The 20,124-nt window shown below is 50.6% G+C and overlaps 8 protein-coding genes across 8 annotated transcripts; 6 read left to right on the top strand and 2 right to left on the bottom strand.

Moving 5' to 3' along the window:
- Window positions 1-416: 416 nt before the first annotated feature.
- Window positions 417-959, top strand: PMZ80_002398 (uncharacterized protein; the record flags this gene model as incomplete). Its single annotated transcript, XM_064870831.1, has 1 exon — window positions 417-959. The coding sequence occupies one exon, from the start codon at window positions 417-419 to the stop codon at window positions 957-959; it is 543 nt and encodes a 180-aa protein (XP_064733284.1).
- Window positions 960-6,028: 5,069 nt separating this feature from the next.
- Window positions 6,029-7,361, top strand: EXG2 (glucan exo-1,3-beta-glucosidase; the record flags this gene model as incomplete). The annotated part of the gene is made up of 4 exons (XM_064870830.1): window positions 6,029-6,165; window positions 6,219-6,383; window positions 6,436-7,081; window positions 7,134-7,361. The coding sequence occupies 4 exons, from the start codon at window positions 6,029-6,031 to the stop codon at window positions 7,359-7,361; spliced, it is 1,176 nt and encodes a 391-aa protein (XP_064733283.1).
- Window positions 7,362-8,707: 1,346 nt separating this feature from the next.
- On the bottom strand, window positions 8,708-10,359 carry PMZ80_002396 (uncharacterized protein; the record flags this gene model as incomplete). The annotated part of the gene is made up of 2 exons (XM_064870829.1): window positions 8,708-9,766; window positions 9,817-10,359. 2 exons carry the CDS (start codon window positions 10,357-10,359, stop codon window positions 8,708-8,710), a joined length of 1,602 nt encoding a protein of 533 aa, XP_064733282.1.
- Window positions 10,360-11,385: 1,026 nt separating this feature from the next.
- Window positions 11,386-12,807, top strand: PMZ80_002395 (uncharacterized protein; the record flags this gene model as incomplete). Its single annotated transcript, XM_064870828.1, has 2 exons — window positions 11,386-11,507; window positions 11,571-12,807. The coding sequence occupies 2 exons, from the start codon at window positions 11,386-11,388 to the stop codon at window positions 12,805-12,807; spliced, it is 1,359 nt and encodes a 452-aa protein (XP_064733281.1).
- Window positions 12,808-13,571: 764 nt separating this feature from the next.
- On the top strand, window positions 13,572-13,906 carry PMZ80_002394 (uncharacterized protein; the record flags this gene model as incomplete). Its single annotated transcript, XM_064870827.1, has 2 exons — window positions 13,572-13,773; window positions 13,821-13,906. 2 exons carry the CDS (start codon window positions 13,572-13,574, stop codon window positions 13,904-13,906), a joined length of 288 nt encoding a protein of 95 aa, XP_064733280.1.
- Window positions 13,907-14,682: 776 nt separating this feature from the next.
- Window positions 14,683-15,389, top strand: PMZ80_002393 (uncharacterized protein; the record flags this gene model as incomplete). Its single annotated transcript, XM_064870826.1, has 4 exons — window positions 14,683-14,932; window positions 14,988-15,073; window positions 15,121-15,167; window positions 15,221-15,389. 4 exons carry the CDS (start codon window positions 14,683-14,685, stop codon window positions 15,387-15,389), a joined length of 552 nt encoding a protein of 183 aa, XP_064733279.1.
- Window positions 15,390-15,430: 41 nt separating this feature from the next.
- PMZ80_002392 (uncharacterized protein) lies at window positions 15,431-16,351 on the bottom strand (the record flags this gene model as incomplete). The annotated part of the gene is made up of 2 exons (XM_064870825.1): window positions 15,431-15,922; window positions 15,977-16,351. The coding sequence occupies 2 exons, from the start codon at window positions 16,349-16,351 to the stop codon at window positions 15,431-15,433; spliced, it is 867 nt and encodes a 288-aa protein (XP_064733278.1).
- A 1,328-nt stretch (window positions 16,352-17,679) lies between these two features.
- Window positions 17,680-20,113, top strand: PMZ80_002391 (uncharacterized protein; the record flags this gene model as incomplete). Its single annotated transcript, XM_064870824.1, has 2 exons — window positions 17,680-19,271; window positions 19,318-20,113. 2 exons carry the CDS (start codon window positions 17,680-17,682, stop codon window positions 20,111-20,113), a joined length of 2,388 nt encoding a protein of 795 aa, XP_064733277.1.
- Window positions 20,114-20,124: the final 11 nt, after the last annotated feature.

The following is a 20,124-nucleotide window of genomic DNA, read 5'->3' as shown; positions in this document are numbered from 1 at the left end:
GCGATCGTATCGTCGGCAACTTAGCGCGGAAACCTTCTCGTCTGTTTTCGTCTTCATCTCGTTGCGCCTTCCTCCTCGACAACAGCTTCGGAATCATGATCACCCAAGCAGCACCATCTGATATTGAGCACCGAAAGCTCCCAAACTGCCAACATCTCAGAAAGCAGATTCAAAAACTGATGAGCTCACAAATCAAGCTTTGACGGATCTAGATCTCTACGTCACCTAGTATCGAAAGAGGTAACCGCGCAGCTATGCATTGTTTACGGACATACGTGCTGCATTTTATTTTTGTAGCTCCTGTCGTGCATCTATCTTACCTACCTCTGAGCCTGAGAGATACGGAACTGAACTGACATACAACTGACTTGAAGCCACCAAATCAGTAACACATTAGACAAACAAGCAGATCAGTTATGGCCTCCCTCCGCGCCTTCCAGCCTCTGGCCCGCCAGGCACTAGCACCCCGATCCCTCCCCCGAACACTGAGGTTCGCTTCACGAAGATACCTCAACACAGAAACCGCACCAACCCTCTACTCCGCCCACGCCAAAGTCGTCGGTGCTCGCACCGGCCACGTCGACGGCGACGACCTGAAAATCGATCTAACAATGGCGAAAGCCTTAGGCGGAACAGGCGACAAAGGCAAGACGAATCCGGAGGAACTCTTCGCAGCAGGCTACGGCGCGTGCTTCCAGAGCGCTATGAATGCATCTGCCGCGAGTCTCGGGATAAGGATGCCAGACAAGAAGGAGGATAGTATTGTTGAGACGACGGTGGAGTTGGTCGGGGATATGAAGGCGTTGGATATGGGGTTAAGGGTGAACATGAAGGTTAGTGTTAAGGGGTTGGGAAGGGAGGATTTTGATAAGGTGATTGCGAGGGCGAAGGAGGTGTGCCCGTATAGTAGGGCTATACAGGGGAATGTAGAGACGAATATTGAGGCTGTGTTGAATTAGGTAGGTAGATGGGAGGGTATTGATGATGCAAGAGCAGTTGGAAAGAGGTCGTTCGCTTTCATTCCATCTTGCTTTGCTATTGTCGTTTGATTCTTGAGCATCTTGCCCCGGCAGGGCTTATGTCTCGTGCGCTGGGGCCGAGTGCCTTACGCCACAGGGATCGACATAATACCACCATCCAGGTCAGACGTTTCCACTGCAACGAGCAAGCTCATAACTACACACGGCAAAGAAATGTGTACGACTGCGCTCTTGTTAGCACGGAACGACGAGATTCCAGAATGCTCTCGGGAAGCTTGCCGAGCACGAAAAACGTTTCGTCAGCTATGTGCTACATAACGAACCTAGAGCCTTGCGTTACAGCCTTATTGAGTGTCGGTGACGGTTGTCGGTTGTCGGTTGCCCATAGGCGAGGTGGGATAAGGTATCATAATCTGCACAGGAAACTTCAGCTCAAAAGATTGCCACTGTGCGCTTGGTTAGGAGAGGTGATGGGACAGAAGAATCCACGAGCATGTACGTCGAGGGAAGATATGAAAGAACCTTGCAGAGCTGCGAAGGGCAAGGAGCAAAGCCTAGTGAGTTGCTACAGCTGAACCGCTACCAGCTTATGATATTGAGCCTGTGCATGCTGGGAAATACTGCATCGAGACTTGTGTTAATTGTATTCCTCTACAGCTAATTTATGTCCGATCTTTATCGCCTTCATTCTGTCACTTCCCATATCTAGGCTTTGCAATTGCACCATCGATCTGTACCCATCCAGCCTCACACGGCATGGCCTGTGAGGATATGGCCCGTCCTCTTGGCACCCAATGACGGTGCAAAGTCGTGAAGAGCTGCTGCCGATGTTCCCTTGTAACTCCCTGTAAGCATTTCCACATAGGTTCTGGTCGTGCCACAAGATTCTCTGCAGTGTCTCTCTGTACCTCTTTCCAGTACTGCTATCCTCCTTTGTTCCACCATCTCAAATCAGTCCTGCATGGCGGGCTGTGCAAGCATTTCTTGCTTCTCTTCTTCTTCGTTTGCTCTAACAGACAAAGTCTCGCCCTGTTGTCAGATCCGCTCTCTAGAATAACGTGAAAAGGATCCGAACACATGCCGTTACCGCATAGATGAGAAGCTTGGTCATCGAAGAACGTGTTGTTAAGAAAGACCAAAAAGTCTCGTCTGCGTTGACTTTCCTCTTGACCCTCCTCTGGACTTTCCCCTTGACTTTTCTCTTGACTTTTCTCTTGACTTTTCTCTTGACTTTTCTCTTGACTTTTCTCTTGACTTTTCTCTTGACTTTTCTCTTGACTTTTCTCTTGACTTTTCTCTACCAGTCCCTTGGATCCTTGTCGTCGCTGTGAACCAACCAATGCAACTTCTAGTATAGACCTCTGCCGCTGGTATCTGTGGGTCTCACCGCAGGTTGGGCATGGAAACGTAAAAGCGGCTTGGTCGCGACCCGTAGTAGTGCCGCCTCGTACAAGACATTTGCCCAGGCGTATAGAAACATCAACTCTGGCAAGGTGTTGCTGAAGCAATAGCTGCACCAGGTCTCGACCTTTACGTGCTGCATCCGTCAAGTTTTGTGTACCGTCATTGTCGATATGACAGTTCAAGCCCCAGATACCATTTTGGCGTTCTTCCTCCCATAGTGCAAAATTGTTGAGACACATCTATCGAAAAGTTAGTAAGAAGACATATCACTGATCAGAAGCCGACTTCGACGCACCATTCTAATAAAGCCTTCTATATGCTAGATCTCATCTTGATTGAATGCCATTGGTTTCTTTTCCTCCCTGATCGTACCGTGGCCTGTTGAGCCCTGTTACATGCAGGCTTTCGGACTCGGCCGTCAACTTGTGATTACTCACCCCCAATACACTTGTCTCCTAGTTCCTCCGAGTCTGGCGGTGCTCACAGCCAGTGACGGCGCAATGCGTCGTATTGCGTGGCGTGATACACTGCTGGATTATCCTTCCGACCGCACATCCATGCCGGTTGAGGCAGGGCAATAACCCTGTTCATAGTGTCTTGTTGTACCTCTTTCCAGTAATCCTTCTCCTCACCGTACCACCTCAAATCAGTCCTGCGTGGTGGGCTGTGTTGGCATTCCTCCAGTTCATTCAGAAGACAGACTCTTCGTCTATTGTCGACCGCGCTCTCCGTAACCATGTGAAAGGGATCAGAATACATTTAATTACTACAGAGATGGGAGCCTTGGCCATCATAGAACCAGTCGTCCAGAAAGGCCAGAAACATCTGTTGCCGCGACCCATATGCTGAAGCATCCCGTCGTTTTGAACTAATGAATGGACCTTTCCATATCGATCGCTGCCGATTGAAATGGTGTTTTGTACCGCAGACTAGACAGACCCGCTTGAACGTGTGTATATCGTAGCCCTCATTTCTAGACTGTCCTCGTACAAGACACTTACCTTGCCGCACAGAAACGTCGTATCCTGCAAGATGCTGTTCAAGCAATGGCTGGATCAACCCTCGGCTTTGAGTGCGTATTGCGTCTGCCATAAGCTTTATACCGTCATTATCAATATGACAATTCAACTGCCACAAGACTTTCTGTCGTTCTTCTTCCCATAAAGCAAAATTCCTAGCACACATCTTTGATCGTCAGTACCTGGGTATAGGTCAGGACCGTCAGGTCGGTTCATAAGACGTACCATCCTAACAAAACACTCCACGTCCGCAGCCGAGGTTCTATCCTTGTCTTTCTTCGTCAACTCAGCGATAAGATCCTCTGATAGCGGCAGATCAAATGGGTCACTGGAAGCATTGCTTGTAGACCGGTCAAGGATTCAAGCTGGGTGGATGAGGCAACTTCGGCGAGTTGGGCGGGATCGGTAGATTGAGAAAATCAGGCCAGGCTGGACATTCTCTTGAGGCTGTTGTTTGTCTTGAAGCTGTTGAATTTGAGCGCGTAATCGCTCGTTTTGATGCTCGAGGTCGGCGAGTTGAAGCTTCTTCGATGTAACTGACCGTTGCAAAGCTTGTATCACCGAAGGTTGAGCGGATAGAATTCCCTGATCGGAGTGCAAGGCTGATCCAGCTCCGGAGAAGCTGGTCTAGTGAGTTGAGTGAGGTGAAGAGTGAAGTTGTCCTCATCAATCTCGTCAAGACGTCGCTTTTGCGGGTCCATGGTGAGCTGGTAACGAGTAGAGACAGGTATAGGCGTGGCCATAGCCAGCCATCCCCGGATGTACTGGATGAACCATGACTGGAAGGAGCGAGCTGTAGACAATGGATGTCAACGAGGTGGGAGGGATCCGTGAACGCAGCAGGAGGGACCTTGAATACGTGAGAAAGTTACCGTAAATGAGGAAGGAGGGATCCGTCAATGGGAAAACTGGTTACTATTGAGGACGAAGGTGCGATTCGTAGACGCCGAGGTGGTTGCTGGTGATTGGGAAGGCGGTCACTCTTCACAAGGAAAGTGGTGTGCCGTGTCACATTCGGAGTTTGCCAGCACGTGTTCGCAATCGTGCTGTGTGACTCAGCTTGTCCCGGATGACAGCCTCGTACGAAACGCATAAGATCGAAAGCCACGTATGGTCGAAGCCACCTTCACAAAGTTACCGTTTGAGTTTGACGGCTCCGAATGCGTAACTCAGTCTTTGACATAAATCAACGAGTCGAAGCAGAAATGGAGTGAGCAGCCCTCATCACGATGCATCTGAAGTCTGGCATCTTCCAGACATACAATTGGGCCGTTCGACCTTCCCAAATTCGCGTTCCAAGGCGCGGCCACCTTGTGTGTTCGGGAAGTGGTCTCCCGAACAGCCAAGCCTCGGAGGATACTGCCTGCAAGCTTGTTGTTCCTCGCGTCAAAACGTGCCTGAAATGAAGGATCATCTGCAACCTCTCTTAAAATACTTTCTCTGGGATGAGCCCGACATCTCGAAATTGCATCAAAATCCTTTTGCTCAGTAGATTTGTTCTCCACACCAGTGTGTCAACACAACAGATCAGTAGGGCGAGATGAAGCAATCCTCCATCTATGCGCGGAGCAGCTGATCTACTCGTACCTTTACCGCCATCGTGGTCCCCTCAAGCAGAATGTGACGTTGTGGCTTGACGTGTTGACCAGGGTTGGTGGCTTGTTTACGCCAGTCGAAGATCAGCATGATCTTCTTACGCCATTGCACAGCGAAGAAGCTCTACGCAACCAATCACAATCTTACACTTGACAGCTTCGAGGCAGCTCCCGAGGCCCTGCTTGAGCGACCTTGAGCTTGGAGACGCCTCACAAACACTGGGCGCTGGCCGCATCACATGCCTCCTCGGCCAAACATTATTGGGCTTTGTGCACATATTTTCGACTTCTCACACAATTCCAAGACATTTTCAATGCTGGGCTTTGCTCAACAGGAGGTTGTGCAATGGACGCGCAAGACACGTGGAACCTGTGGACACAATTGACCATGTCCCGCCCAACTTTTGGTCTCTCTTTGATACCACTTTCTCCACCTTTCCTGCAGGCAAGAAATTCCGCTAATGCCAGGGCTCACAAGCGATACAGCTCCGCGCTGGGAACCCGCCCTTCCACTTGTTGAAGCACTTCTCGGAGCATCGGACTCCAAGATCATCGTGTGGTTAGCTCCTATGCTTTCCAGGTTGGAGATGACTGATGCACAGATTGACCTTTCTTGCTGCGCGAGCTCCCGCGTGTGTTGTGATCGTCGGTACGAATGTACCTTTCGCGAGATGGGGAGTCCATCATTATCCAAACATGGCGGGCCTTGTGATCTGAAAAGAGCTTTGTTCTCCCAAGTTAGGTATCTCCCGAAGCTGTTGTTCAAGCTCGACTCCGTGATTCGCTGGCTTTGTGCCTGACACCTAGCACAGCTTCCTCTGACCCCAAAAGTTGTGGAAGCGTGATCTTTCTCCAAGCTGTCGGTGGCACCTTCCCTCTGTCATCGCTCGGAATCAAAAGTGACGGCTGCCACTGCCATCACTCGAGCTTCACCTCTGGCTTTGCTTTCCTTTCTGTACCGCTTTTTCCACCGTCTCTCCTAGCCACCAACCTTCAACACGACAGCATATAGCTGTCAACCACATCAAACATGCTGCTACGGAAAGCTCTTCTCACACTGGCAGCTGCCAGCTCAGCCCTTGCTGTACCCATCCTCGACAAACGACAAGGTCCAACAAGAGGTGTCAATCTCGGCGGCTGGCTCGTCCTCGAGCCATGGATCACCCCGTATGAGCCATCAGCTTCATTCGCACCGTTAGCATGTTTACTGACATATACAGCTCCATTTTCCAAAAGTACGGCGGTAGTGTCGTCGACGAGTACACCCTCTGCCAGCAGGATCCCAACGCTGAAGGCGTCCTGCAGTCCCACTGGTCAAGCTGGGTCACTCTTGGAGACTTCCAGCGAATCGCAAATTCTGGCAAGGGCATCAACCTCGTGAGAATGTAGGTCAGCTCAGGTTATGCTAAAGCGTCGTTTTCATGCTAACAACCGCAGACCCGTCGGCTATTGGGCTTTCCAAAAATATGGAGAGGACCCATACGTCCAGGGCGCAAAGGATTACCTTCATCAAGCGATCGGCTGGGCTTCGCAAACTGGTCTGCAAGTCTGGATCGATCTGCACGGCGCACCATACTCACAGAATGGGTTCGACAACTCTGGTCAGCGCATCGCCAACCCACAATTCACTACAGCAGACTCGATCCCCTTCATGGCCAGCGTAGCCGGTCAACTCGCGGCAGAGTTCGGTAGCAATCCGGTTGTGGTCGGCATCGAACTAGTCAATGAGCCACTCATGGCCGTCCTACCTGGCGGACGCGACTCGATCACCGAATATTATTACCAGGCACATGGTGCAGTTCGAGGAAGTTATGGCAATGCAATTGTCATCTCGGATGGTTTCGACGAGCCATCAAGCTGGAATGGGATCCTCACCGACACGATCGTCGACCACCACGAATACCAAGTCTTCGACAACGAGGATGTCGCCATGTCGTACCAGGAACACGTTGATGCTGCATGGTCCCGCGCCGCAACCTGGGGTTCTTCGGATCGCAGGCTGATATGTGGCGAGTGGACGGCAGCCATGACTGATTGCGCAGCTGCTCTCAATGGCTATGGGATAGGGGCGCGCTTCGATGGAGTAACTAGAGCTAGTATCCTTACACACGAGAAACAAGCTAACCTTTGACCAGACCTACTCCAAGCCCGGTGAGACCTCATATTACGTCGGCTCCTGCGCGAACAAGAACTTCATCGACCAGTGGGACCAAGGCTTAAAAGACGCAACGAGGAACTACATTCAGGCCCAGATCAACGCGTTCGAGCAACATGCTAATGGCTGGATCTTCTGGAACTTCAAGACCGAGGCGAGTGCTGAATGGGATTTCTTCCGACTTGTCGATAACGGTGTGTGGCCCTAGATGGGTCAGTGACGCAGAAGGAGAGTAGGAAGTGCAGGATACACATACCTGAGTGAGACTGTTTCCATTTTGTTAAAGAGGGAGGGAAGCATTGTGCTTTGATGATACCCAACAAGCGTTCGTTTGGCATTTCGTTTCTCGAAGACGCAGGCAAGACCAGCAGCATACCTACCTATATGTCCCTGCTCGATGCAAACATTACCATACATGTTACAGTATGGCACACCATTGATGCTGAGCATCATCACACCATCACGTTGTCGCTCATATCGACAGCCACGACACTGTCGCGTCAGAGGCGCAGTTCACCCATCCCATTGTTCATTGAATGGATCATCATCGAATATCATCATCATCATCATCATCATCATCATCATCATCATCATCATCATCATCATCATCATCATCATCACCACCACCACCACAACCAAGAAGAGAAGAGATTAGGAATGCAGATATGAGGTTTAGGAAGCGCGTCCGATCGTCTAGATATTGACATGGATACGAGTCTAAATCACCGTTAAGTAATGCATGAGCAGAGTAGGTATGGCAGAGCTAAACAAGAAACAAGAAACAAGATAGTGTATATACGCACCAGCTCTGACTACTATTATTCTTTATCTACATCCTCTTATCTTCTTACCGCGCACTGAGCTGCTACTCCGTACCTCCATCGTTGACTTCCCACCCTATTGTCCAGAAATAGACACGAGCACCTACTCAAGGTGCCTCACAGCGGAACTCCGCTCTTGGCTGACAAGGTTAGATCACAGAACTCCGTTCTATAGCCAAGAAAGGGCGTGCTGCATAAATACACATACAGCTTACAACCCTAGCAATCAACATTCCGACATCCCGGAGCACGCCGTCTGATCCAACGATTCTGCACCGAATGATGCGAACATACACCTAGGTAAGGAGCTGAATAGGAGCAAACCATAGATCCATACCATCTGCCATGTAGAGAGGTAGGGTCCTCTAGCGCTTTGTATTTGATGAGCGCCCTCACATCATACATATTAGTACTGCGTCGTTGTGATTCATCGATTCGATCTATATGCTCAACATGGCTCCGACAAAATGATATTGCGCCAGCGGCCAGAACTCTCCGTCCCTCAGGTCAGTTGGAGGATGCCCAGGCTCGGAGAATCGCATCGATTTGGAGCATATTGGAGTCAGCACTATACAGTTCCTGCGGAATGGCAGTCAAACCAGCGCATGGTACTACCTGTCCTGAGTACACAATACCAATATGTCTGGAAAAGTGCCGAAAGGATATATTGAACTTTATGAATCTAATGACTGAGTGGTTATAGAAAGAGCTCCAAATGCCATTGGCGCCTACCTCAGGGTCTATTATACGTCTGCTTCTCTCGCGGATACTGCTGTCCCTGCAATGCTGAACCTGCAGGGTTCCCCAGCTGCGACCCGTAAGTTGGTGGCTGGTTGGCATGAGCTCCATATCCCTCTACTCCATAGCCGGGCGCTGTGGGACCACCTTGAGCCTGTCCACCGCCATAGTATTCATGTGCTGACCCGGACGGCTTCCCACCCTGATTGTATGCCTCGGCAGGCACCACGCCACCATCACCAGTACCAACGACCAGTTCCTGACCGTTAGGCATGCGTCCGACAACCATACCTTTTGCCACGGACTTAATCAGTGCTTTGCGAGAGACACCGGCCGCATCGATGTACACGAGTCCAACATTCTTGACACCACCGCCGAGCTTAGCGGCAGCAACGCCTGCTTCTTCGCCGTACTTGTGGCCAACAACACTGGTTGCTGCGGCTGAGCCCGAAGAAAGTAGTTGACGGCCTGCGTGGTCGATACCGTCTGCGATAGTGGAAAATGCGATCATAGACTTGTTCAGAATACCGGGCTTGTAGTTGGCATCGGGTCTGCCATCCTTGTCGACTCCTTTTCGTTGTTTCTCGCCGTGACCGCCCATTTTGGCGCCAAAGTTCTGGGCGTATTTGCTGACTTGACCAACTGTCTTTGCGCTGAGGCCTACTGCAGACGTAGTGAGGCTATGAATCTGGCGGAGACGTTCTTGAGTGGCTGGAGTGAAGGTCATGGGCTTGGGGTTTGGTTGTGTTTTGGTCGTAAAGTTGTTGGCTTGAGAGGTCATGGCGTTTGCCAATGCTGATGAGCCAGTGACGATCAGCCTCGAGGCTTTTGCGGAGGTCTGGACGATTGTGGACTTCTGGTATGCTGGGTGTTTTGCCATGGCCAAGTACTCTTCGGAAACGTTGTTGACCTGGATCTGGTTGCCTTGACCTTCACCGGGCAGCTGGATCTCTACAGGGTTCTTTGAACCTGGTTGAACATTTGCAGCCTCGTTGAGAGCGTAGCCACCACCTAGCTCGCCGACGACACTGCCATTCTCTTCGTCTATCAGGACCTGGCAAGCGTCAGTATACGTCATCGGCGAAACATTGTCGCCGGACTCACAATTTGGCCATGCTGAGGCCTATTCTTTTCTGACACACCGCTTGAAACGTAGCCTTCTCCTGGTCGATAAGAAGATGGGTCGTAGTTCCCATGGTTCTTTGGAGGCGCAGCCCTTTCGAGAAAGGCAGTGCATTGGGCTAGGATTGTCTCGAACGTGTCAACCTCCTCTTGTGATACCTTGCCTGGACCATGGCCTATGGTTGGAAACTGAATTCGGATGAAGGCTCCGGAGTCTGGACCAAGATCCCAGCGTGGTATCAGATAGCTGGATGGTGGCTTGTGGTAAACCTGTGTTGTGGCAGGCAGAGGCTGATCCAGCTCGGGTGGTAGATGTAGGTGAAGGTAAAAGTCTTCTTCCGGTGCTGCACTACTAGGGTTCGTGTTCGACAAATCTGCGAATGGAGACGACGTAGGTACCATCATCAGTTGCATCTCTTGAGGGCCCGATGTGGTGATTTCGTGCTCGTCGCCATGTTGGACATGGAATGCTCGAATGTTGTTGACGCTGTACAGCACTTGGGGCTGTGAGTGTCCTGCCGACATTGTGAAGATTGTGCAGTAAGAATAGAACTTGAAGTTCGTGGTCGAGAGAAGTTGATGCCGACTATTGTTCTTGTATTGAACCACTGTTCGTGCAACAAATGTTGGATGACGTAGTCTGTTCGTGAAATCTGGCAGTCGCTGTGGTCGTCAGCAGGGAAAGAGCACTTCTCCGGATATGCGCAAGGGCTTTATGGGACGTCAATATGGAAGATGGGAAGGTCAGTGAACGCCATAGAAAATGCCATTCCCGAAGACAAGTATACAGCCCTCATCATGCCCCTCTATCGCATGTCAACCAGCGCTTACAGTGGTCGCCAAGTGCACCTGTATCAGATGTGAGACGCAAGGATGCAGTCAAGCGAGAGATCTGTGCCATGATTCGAGAGAAGTTCGGAAGACTTGTGGCTGTGCTGTACCCTTCCCCAAACTCAAAATTCGAGGGAAAGGAAATCAATGTGGCGCTTGTGGCTGTGCAGGAGTCACAGAAGGAAAAGAGAAGTTGAGGTTCAACTTCTAGAATAGCCAAAGGGCAGACCGCGGACCGGATGGGACGCACGTGAGGTATTTGCCGGCACAACCATGATCGCAAGCCTTAGAGCAAAGCGACGGAAGAAGTATACTACCGAGTCACCAAGCGAGCCTACCTGATGCGTACGGACCAAAAAGAATTGACCGAGCTACTATACAGGCTCGGATTTTCTGCTTCGCTCTACCCTCTCCATGGCCGCCCGAGATCTGGCTCAATAATGTTACATACGAACGTCGTCGAGATACTCTTTAATTCTCAGATGAATATGGGGAGAGGAGAATTATTGAAGAACGACCAGTCCTGGTGAGTCCCCGAGCACCGAAAACGGCGCCTATCAGAGTCTATCGTCCAGCCGAGGTCATGTCTTCATTCCGCTCCCGCAGCTAGCCGCACTTTTGACTGGCTCACGGACATATTGACATTTGCTCTTTTTCGCAAAACATCCTGAGCACAGCACTTTTGCGCCTCTTTCGAAATACTGAGTAGCAGCGTTGAACATGGCGTCCTTAGCAAGAACAGCACGTTTGGCCGCCAGGGCAAGCTCTATGTGCTCAGCATGCCGCTCAACAACGAAGCAGCAAGTACATAGAGCACATGGTGTCAGGTCAATACCAGCAAGGTAAGCCTTCAAGTCGAGCTATTGAGCTTTTATCTTAGTTGAGCTGTACTGACACACACTCAGTACCCGGCCACTCTCGACGACCCGAACTCATCGAGCAGAGCCATATATGCCGGACGATGTTGACACGACCTCCCTTCACCCGACCCCGATCACCCATTTCTCTGAGACCGAGCAGATGCTGTGCGACAGCGTCTCCAAGTTTGCCAACGATATCATCGCCCCGAAAGTGCGTGAGATGGATGAAGCAGAAAAGATGGACCCTCAGATCATAGAACAGCTCTTCGAACAAGGGCTGATGGGCTTCGAGATCCCGGAAGAGTACGGTGGCGCAGGCATGAACTTCACCGCCGCTATCGTGGGCATCGAGGAGCTTGCCCGCATAGACCCGTCTGTATCCGTCATGGTCGATGTACACAACACCTTGGTCGTGACAGCTATTCTGAAGTATGGCACAGAAGAGTCAAAGCGCAAGTGGCTACCCAAGCTGGCCACTAACACGGTTGGCTCATTCTGCTTGTCTGAGCCCGTATCTGGTTCCGATGCCTTCGCCCTGAAGACCAAGGCCGTCAAGACCGACAATGGTTATAAGATCTCCGGAAGCAAGATGTGGATTACAAACAGTTTAGAAGCTGATTTCTTTATTGTCTTCGCCAACTTGAATCCGGAGAAGGGCTACAAGGGCATCACCGCTTTCGTGGTCGACAAGTCTATGAAGGGCTTCAGCATTTCAAAGAAAGAGAAAAAGCTTGGAATCAAAGCATCAAGCACTTGTGTCTGTAACTTTGATGATGTCGAGGTACCACGAGAGAATTTACTTGGCAAGGAAGGAGAGGGCTACAAATATGCCATTGGTCTGCTGAATGAAGGTCGAATCGGTATCGGCGCACAAATGACCGGTCTCGCGCTAGGTGCGTGGGAGAATGCAGCCAAATATGTCTGGAACGACCGAAAGCAATTTGGAACGCTGGTGGGTGAATTTCAAGGTATGCAGCATCAGCTTGCGCAAGCATGGACGGAAATTCAGGCTGCGAGGTCGTTAGTCTTTAATGCTGCAAGGAAGAAGGAAGCTGGTGAAGACTTCGTAACCGACGCTGCCATGGCCAAGCTGTATGCGTCACAAGTAGCTGGCAGGGTCTCGAGCCAGGCTGTTGAATGGATGGGTGGTATGGGTTTCGTGAGAGAAGGTATCGCAGAGAAGATGTTCCGGGACTCCAAGATAGGAGCTATCTATGAAGGTACGAGCAATATTCAACTGACAACGATCGCCAAGGCGTTGCAGAAGAAGTACACCACTTAGAAGGAATGTTATCGGCCAGGTTAGGGATCCTTCGGACTATCCAAAGCTGCGTCCCTTGGTCAGCGGTTGGCGGATTCATTGCGCTTCTGTGGGACTTCGAAACAATTGCATAGCAGTAGCATGGAGTTTGCGTGTGGCGTCGAGACACAGTCTCGTTCTGAAATGCATTGTCTTTCCCTTCTGACCCATACTACTGCGAGAATGCGTCGCAGAACAACAAATACTGTTTCTGAGTGGCTCATATATGCAGCCACCACGACCTTTCAGAACACTGCACATCAGCGCCCCAGCACCTGCAAGCAACGACAGAGCAAAGTTGCTGTACGGCATCCTTTGCAGATTCTGAATATACAGGTTTGCCCCAGCTCAAAGATACTAACGGGTGCCAGCAGGTATGTAATGATCAAGAAATCGTTCTTGCATGCAGAGGACTAGCAGAACAAGCAGAGCACGCACCACACAACATGAAATAAGGTCTCCGCTTCTTGCAGCAGGCATCACAGGCTTTCGCAACGCTTTCTCACGGCGCGAACAAGGTATTCCCAATCATCAAGCCTGTGGCCTTCACCATGGACCGCGCGGATGGGACAAACAAATGTGGAATCCTGTTACGACAACAAAGACCGTGATTGCTGCTTGCCAGACACGCCTGTGCAGGCATCATCTGCGGGAACATATGAGGCAGAGCACATGCTCCGGCATCTCAATACCATAAGCACTTCTCTACCATATCGCCGTCTCAGAAGCATCGTCAATACATTACCATGCTGGTCTTCTCAATCCTCTACCTCATGACTTGCCACGCCGGCATATTCTATACCGCCAGCCTTGCCACCAACAACATTCAAGAAGGCAGTCCTCGCAAATGGTTCATCTACGGCCTCATGCTCTACATCTTCGCTCTCACATACTGGGTCGCGCTCGACACAGCTCATCTATGGCAGTCCAGTCATGACAAGTTTTTCAGTATGTTCTGTTCAGCAGGAATCAAGTTCATGACTAAACCACTACAGTCAACCTCACTTGGTATAACGCCTGCGCTGGGCTTTTTCTCTACTTTCCTGCCACATTCTATTTTGAGCAGCAGCATGCCGCTTAGAAGAGACGACCGCACTGGGAAGCAGAGTTCAATAAGCAGGTACGATAATCTGACAACAATGAGCAGGGAGCATTTTCACCCATGTGCTTATGACCTAACGATTTTTGCAAATACGTGCTGATGATAGAACGGACAGGATCTAGCTGCTATGTCATCCGAAGAACGAACAACGAACAGGTACAAGAATTGATTTGGTGTTGTGGTTGCCGGGCATTTCCAGCACGCGCCTTCTCGATTCTGGCAGGGGCTTTTTGGATGCAGTGATGGAATGGTATTGGCAGCAGGCACAAGCATGATCATCGATTGTCCGTTTGTGCGGAAGTTGCGACTACACGACTCATGCTTCCCATCTTGTTGACTTGCCTTCCAGCTCTTCTTCGGTTCAATCTGTTTGGTTAAGTGTCATATACCGTGTTTATGCTTCTCAGTACACCTTTGTCTTGGATATTGTTTGTCTATTCAGGATATTGCCTTGGTTGATATTGTTCCATCTCTCAAGCGCAGACGATGAGCTTAAATGCAAACCATCGTAAGCTGAGTCCGCTCTACGGTCTATGTCTCTCTAGAAACAATACTGAACCTTGCGACAAGGCAGGTGTCGTATGTTGTGCAGCCTTGTTCGCCAAAAAGTGAGTGAAGGTTTAGCCTGTTCAACCCCAAACCAGAACATTCTTCAAACCAAGCCAAAACTAACGAAGCACATCACGAACCATTCTTCCTACTGTCACATTCCACTGAATCACTTCAGCACAGATCTATCACGGCCGCCACCCAAGATGTCGCCTTTCGATCTATTCACCAATCTACTCATCGGAGCCTGCTTCACCGTAAATACTATCCTGCTATACGAAAGCAAGACAAGCTTCCTATGCTACATGTGGAAGCCCCTCTTGAAGCATCCAAAACGTATTCTCCTCACCGCCGCATACATCAACCTCATCATCATGTGTTGCATAATGCAGCAATACTATAGCTCTACATTTCTGCCAATCGAGATCATCGACCCAAAAACCGACAAGAATATTGGTAAGTCGTGGCGTGAGAGCACATCTCTAGTACAGTATGTACTGATCTAGCACAGTCTTCGCCATATGGTGCATCATGTTATACGCATTGACGTGCCGGGCCGATAGTGTTACTAAGTTCCGAGAGGAGCATATTGCATATGTATGTGGAGCTTCAGGAGTGGTGTGCAGTAATACTGACAGGGGTAGATCAATGGAGCGATCGTGTACTATCACAATATGGAAGGTAGCCAGATGTACGTGAGTCACGTCTTGATTGAAACACGAACTTAGCGCTGAATTCTGCCAGATCACCGTACTTGGACGATGACGATTACACTGAAGCCAACGAGAGCGAAGACGACGTCGAGGACGAAGCAGACGAAGAAGACGAAGAGGACGAGGAAGAAGAAAATTCAAGCCAAGACTCAGACGAAGGCAGAAGGAAAAGCCGTAGTACTTCTTCAGGCTCTTCATAGAACATGCAATCTCGGATGCAAATATATCTCCAGGCCACCACTCAAGTAGGCACAGGCAACGCCGTCCCACTCTCAACCACATCCCGCCACAACTCCTCCCATCCCTGCACTACACTTTCCGGCAACGGCCCCTTCTCACACGCGCTGAGCGTCTCCCCAATCTGCTCCTTCGAGCTCGCCCCCAGCACAACCCCATCCTGCTCCATAAGCCCCGAATGATGCATCATCCACCTCATCGTCGCCTCCATCATGCTCATACCCGCACCCACACACACCTCGTTCATGCGTTTCAACGCCGCAATATTACTCTCCTTCAGATACATATTCGCGAATATCGGCATCTCAGCGTAACGTGTGCCCTCCTCTGGCCTCAAAAGCTGCTCGATCGGCTTCGCGAGCAGACCCCCAGCCAGCGGTCCCCAGGCGTAAAATGCAATCTTGAGTCTTCTCAGGGTGGGAAACAGGCCCTTCTCTGCGGCGCGGTGGACGGGATTATATGCGCCTTGGTACACACTCGGTAATGGATATCCTTCCTCAACGCAGGTATCATGGATCTCCTAGACTTGCGACGCACTCAGATTACTCACCCCAAATCGCGAGAAACGGCCGTCCCTGTACAACTTCCCAAACGCACGGCACTGATCAGTGAGGGGTGTAGCGGGGTCCGGACCGTGGAGGTGGATGTCGACTCTGTCCTGCTTTAGTGCTTCGTGGGAGAGACGGCTGTTTTCGAGGATTGCGTCGTAGGATAGGGAGTTGGGTGTGAATCCGGGAGCTTTGGTGCTGATTGCGAAGTCTGAGTGGGCGTTGATGGCGCCGAGGAGCTCCTCGGATTTACCGTTGTTGTAGACGCGGGCTGTGTCGAGGTCGTGGATGTTGTGCGATTTGACGATGTGGAGGAAGTCGGTTGTGCCGGTTGGGGTGGAGAGGACGGATGAACCTTTGCTGGGGGAGCTGCCCATCATGCCGACTATGATTTAGGGGGACATTTTGTGGGTGGATGGGGTGTAGTGTCTGCGTAGCGAGGAGGTCGGTGGTTGCGTAAGGAGTGAGATGAGTTTGGAGGTGTTCGAGGTGCCAGTGTGGGCTCTGTACAGGGAGTATAGTAATGCTATGAGTTCAGTACTTGGGGTAATGGAATCGTAGCGGTATTGCAAAGTGGTCCGTAGATCTGTGGCTACAGTATCTTCAGAAGGGGAGTGGGCACGGTCTTTATGCTTGTGAGCGGCTCACTGGTGGTCATTTCTACTGGCTTCATCAACGGCGCAGTATATTATTCTTGACCAGATAGCCTTGCTCCATACCAACGACCGCATGGTAGCAATAATGTACATGGTTAGAAGGGATACAACATTTTGAAAAATACCTCTTCGACGAATCATGAGCTGCGTATGGCGTAGTGCTTCGCACCGGCGTGGTGAAGCTTGGGTGGTTTTGAAACCTAAAATCCGGTCGACAGCGGAGGAAAGAATGATCTCTCGTGGAGACGTGCGCTTTCACAACTTTCGCTCTTTTGCCTGATCGTAGAAGCAAAGTCGTCGGAATATCTTGTCCCGAGGGTTAAGAAGACTGAGCAATCATCAAGATGCGATGATTCGCCCCTAAACATATTTTGTCTTGCTTCGCGTACTACTGGTCAGCGAGCTTCATGATTCTAACCTCTCGGTCATGGTTCGAGGAATGCTCTTGCCATCGGATAATCTATTCTCCCAAGTCTTGGCAAACCCTAAGTGCGCCTCATGGGCTCGATGAAATGCCAGCTGCCTGAGGCCCCAGGCTTTCATGGACTGCTAACATGGGCAAAAGTCGGCCCGTAGACTGGCCGTGACTGCCGTTCAACCACTGGCATTTGAGTTATATTTACTCAAGTCCTATCATAATGTGGTATACGGTCATGCCCAGCTCGTCTGCCTGGGGCGCGGACTGCGTGTAGCTGTTGTTTCCGGGTGTGAGTCCTTATTCGTCTGGTGTCGAACAGCTTCCATGCTGACCTTCACAGTTTGGTATGGACGTGTAAGGGACTTGCTTTAAGGCCGCCAATCGTCGCTTCTTCTAGCCAGTCTCGTGCAGATACGGGACGCGTTAGTTCACCATGGGTAGCAAGCCAAGTCACGCATCTAATAAATGATTAAGATACCCCGAGACCTACGCAAACGTTCGTGATTGCCATATTCCAAGCCATTGGACTTCGAGAACGAAAGATTGATCGAACTACAAGCTCGACACACGACTGACTCTTGCCACTGACCACAAACTTGGCTACCGCCCTTCGGCGACCAGAATTATAAAGATGACTTCGTCATCAGGTGGCCGCACAAGTCACGATCTAACAGGAGAATTGTTCGTCAATGCCTTCAATAGCGGCAACTATCCAGAAAATGCATACCCGGTCTTACCAAACAATGCGCCACAAGCTGAGATGGTAGTCTCTAGTCCGGAAGAGGTTGCTGATTTCGCCCAAGATCAGACAGCAGGAGCATCAAATTCGGGACCCAAATTGAATCCGCGCAGTTGTGTGACCTGCCGAAAGAGGAAAGTGAGATGCGACAAGCGGGATCCATGCTCAAATTGCGTCAAAGCGAACATAGACTGTGTCTTTCCACCACCTGGTCGTGCGCCCCGAAAGCCGCGAAGACCTCAAGATGCCGAACTACTGAAACGGCTCCGAAGGCTTGAGAGTGTGGTTGATAGCCTAGGCGCACAAGTCGATGATGAAGGCAGTTCGCACGCAGCTGATCACAACCCGGACCGGAGCAACACAATCGAAGGCGCCAACCTCGATGATCTTTCTCCAACAGGACCAACACGAAGGACGAGTCTAGAATACGGTCTTGGACGGCTACTTATCAAAGAAGGTCGAAGTCGGTATGTCTCGAACGATTTCTGGTTGTCGTTGGGTGAAGAAATTGCCGAGATTAGGAACGCGCTTGACTCGCCATCATCAGATGAAGAAGATCCGCCCTCACGAGAAAATGCGAATGACCCAGCAAACACCGACGCACATCATCAAGGGTTCGTACTGGGCTACTCCAGTCTCATGTACGACATGTCGCAGCTGCATCCGAGCCCTAGTCAAATCTTCATCTTGTGGGAGATCTTCAAAGAGAATGCCGACCCAGTGCTCAAGATTCTGCATGTGCCAACGGTCAAGAATGTCATAATGAAAGCTGCTGTCTCGAGCACGGGCTTGAGTAAGGCAAGTGAGGCTCTTTTCTTTTCAATCTGCTTCGCATCTGTAGTGAGCATGAGCGATGACCAGTGCAACCAGTTGCTAGGAGATGACAAGGACAAGCTCATGCGGAAGTATAGGTTTGCTGTAGAGCAAGGACTCGCACGAGCTTCATTCCTCAACAGCAGTAACCTCATGGTGCTACAAGCGTTTGTGATGTTTTTGACAGTGGTGAAGTACATGGATACGAGTCGAGCTATCTGGTCCCTAGCAGGGCTTACGATGCAGCAAGCGTATGCACAAGGATTACACCGGGATCCATCCAACTTCAACCTGGACCCGTTCGACACGGAGATGCGGAGAAGACTATGGTGGCATATTTCCCTGCAGGATGCACGAGCTGCCGAAGATCATGGTTCTGATCCTAACTTCCACGAGCACCTTTACGACACAAGGTTGCCACTAAACATCAACGACGATGAGATCTGGCCTGGCATGACTGAGACACCTCAGGAACATCAGGGTGCTACCGACATGACTTTCTGCCTGCTCCGTTTCGAGTTGGTCAACATGCAGCGCAAGATGAAAGTTATGGCTTCTCGAGAGAACGAGGATGACGCGAAGCGTACTATCAAGGAAAAGGAGAATTTGATCGACCGCGCACATCAGCACATGCAGGAAAAATATTTCCGTCATTGCGATCCAAACAACCCGTGAGTGCGATACTCGACTGTGATGTCAATCAGCTAACATAAACAGAATTCTCTGGGTTGCATCAACTGTGGGCAAGTTGATCCTTGCAAAAACGTGGCTCGTCGTTCATCATCCTCGCCTTTACCAAGAAGATACACAATCAGCGCATGACCTCAAAGCTCAGATTTTGCGGACATCGGTCGAACTTGTCGAATTTGGTCTTCTGCTAGAGCGAGGCAGGGACACGTCCAAATGGTCGTGGCTTTTCAAAACTTTCATGCAGTGGCATGCTGTTGCGTATGTGTTGGCGGAGCTGTCTCATATGCCAGCGGGACCGGATTTCGACCGCGCCTGGAACGCAGTAGACTCTGCGTATGACAAACGAACGGTGGCAGCCCGCAAAGGCCAGCGAGGTGTCTTGTGGCGACCGCTGAAGCAGCTCTACGACCGTGCAAAAATGAGGCGAGACCAGATGCAAGGCCAAACTACTGCAAGTCCAGACAGCAATGCTGATAGTCGGAACACCCCAAGCACTGATAGTCATGATCAGCCGGCATCAGGACATGGATTCGTGACAGACAACTGGTTGGGAGCCAATCCGTATATGAACGCAGTAACAGCCACTGGTGGGGACTTTGGCTTCAACTTCAATGATCCTATCTTCAACGAGGCTGACTTCGCACCCACTTTCAATGCCAACGACATACTTAGTATCACGAATCAACGGACTGGGACAACGCCGTCGACCACGATAGCTCTGCCATTCAATTGGACGTCAGACGTTGGAGAATACCTTCAGGGGCTGGGGCCACACAATCAGCAGCCTATCTGGCAACCACAGATGCAGCAGGAATGGCACTAGTCTCGTCACTC

The sequence above is a fragment of the Knufia obscura genome (genome assembly GCF_036327395.1).
Source record: "Knufia obscura strain CCFEE 5817 isolate CBS 148926 chromosome Unknown scaffold_2, whole genome shotgun sequence".
In the NCBI taxonomy this organism is placed as follows: domain Eukaryota; kingdom Fungi; phylum Ascomycota; class Eurotiomycetes; order Chaetothyriales; family Trichomeriaceae; genus Knufia; species Knufia obscura.
The sequence above is the reverse complement of the archived record's forward strand: the minus strand, read 5'-3'. Positions and strand labels throughout refer to the sequence as shown.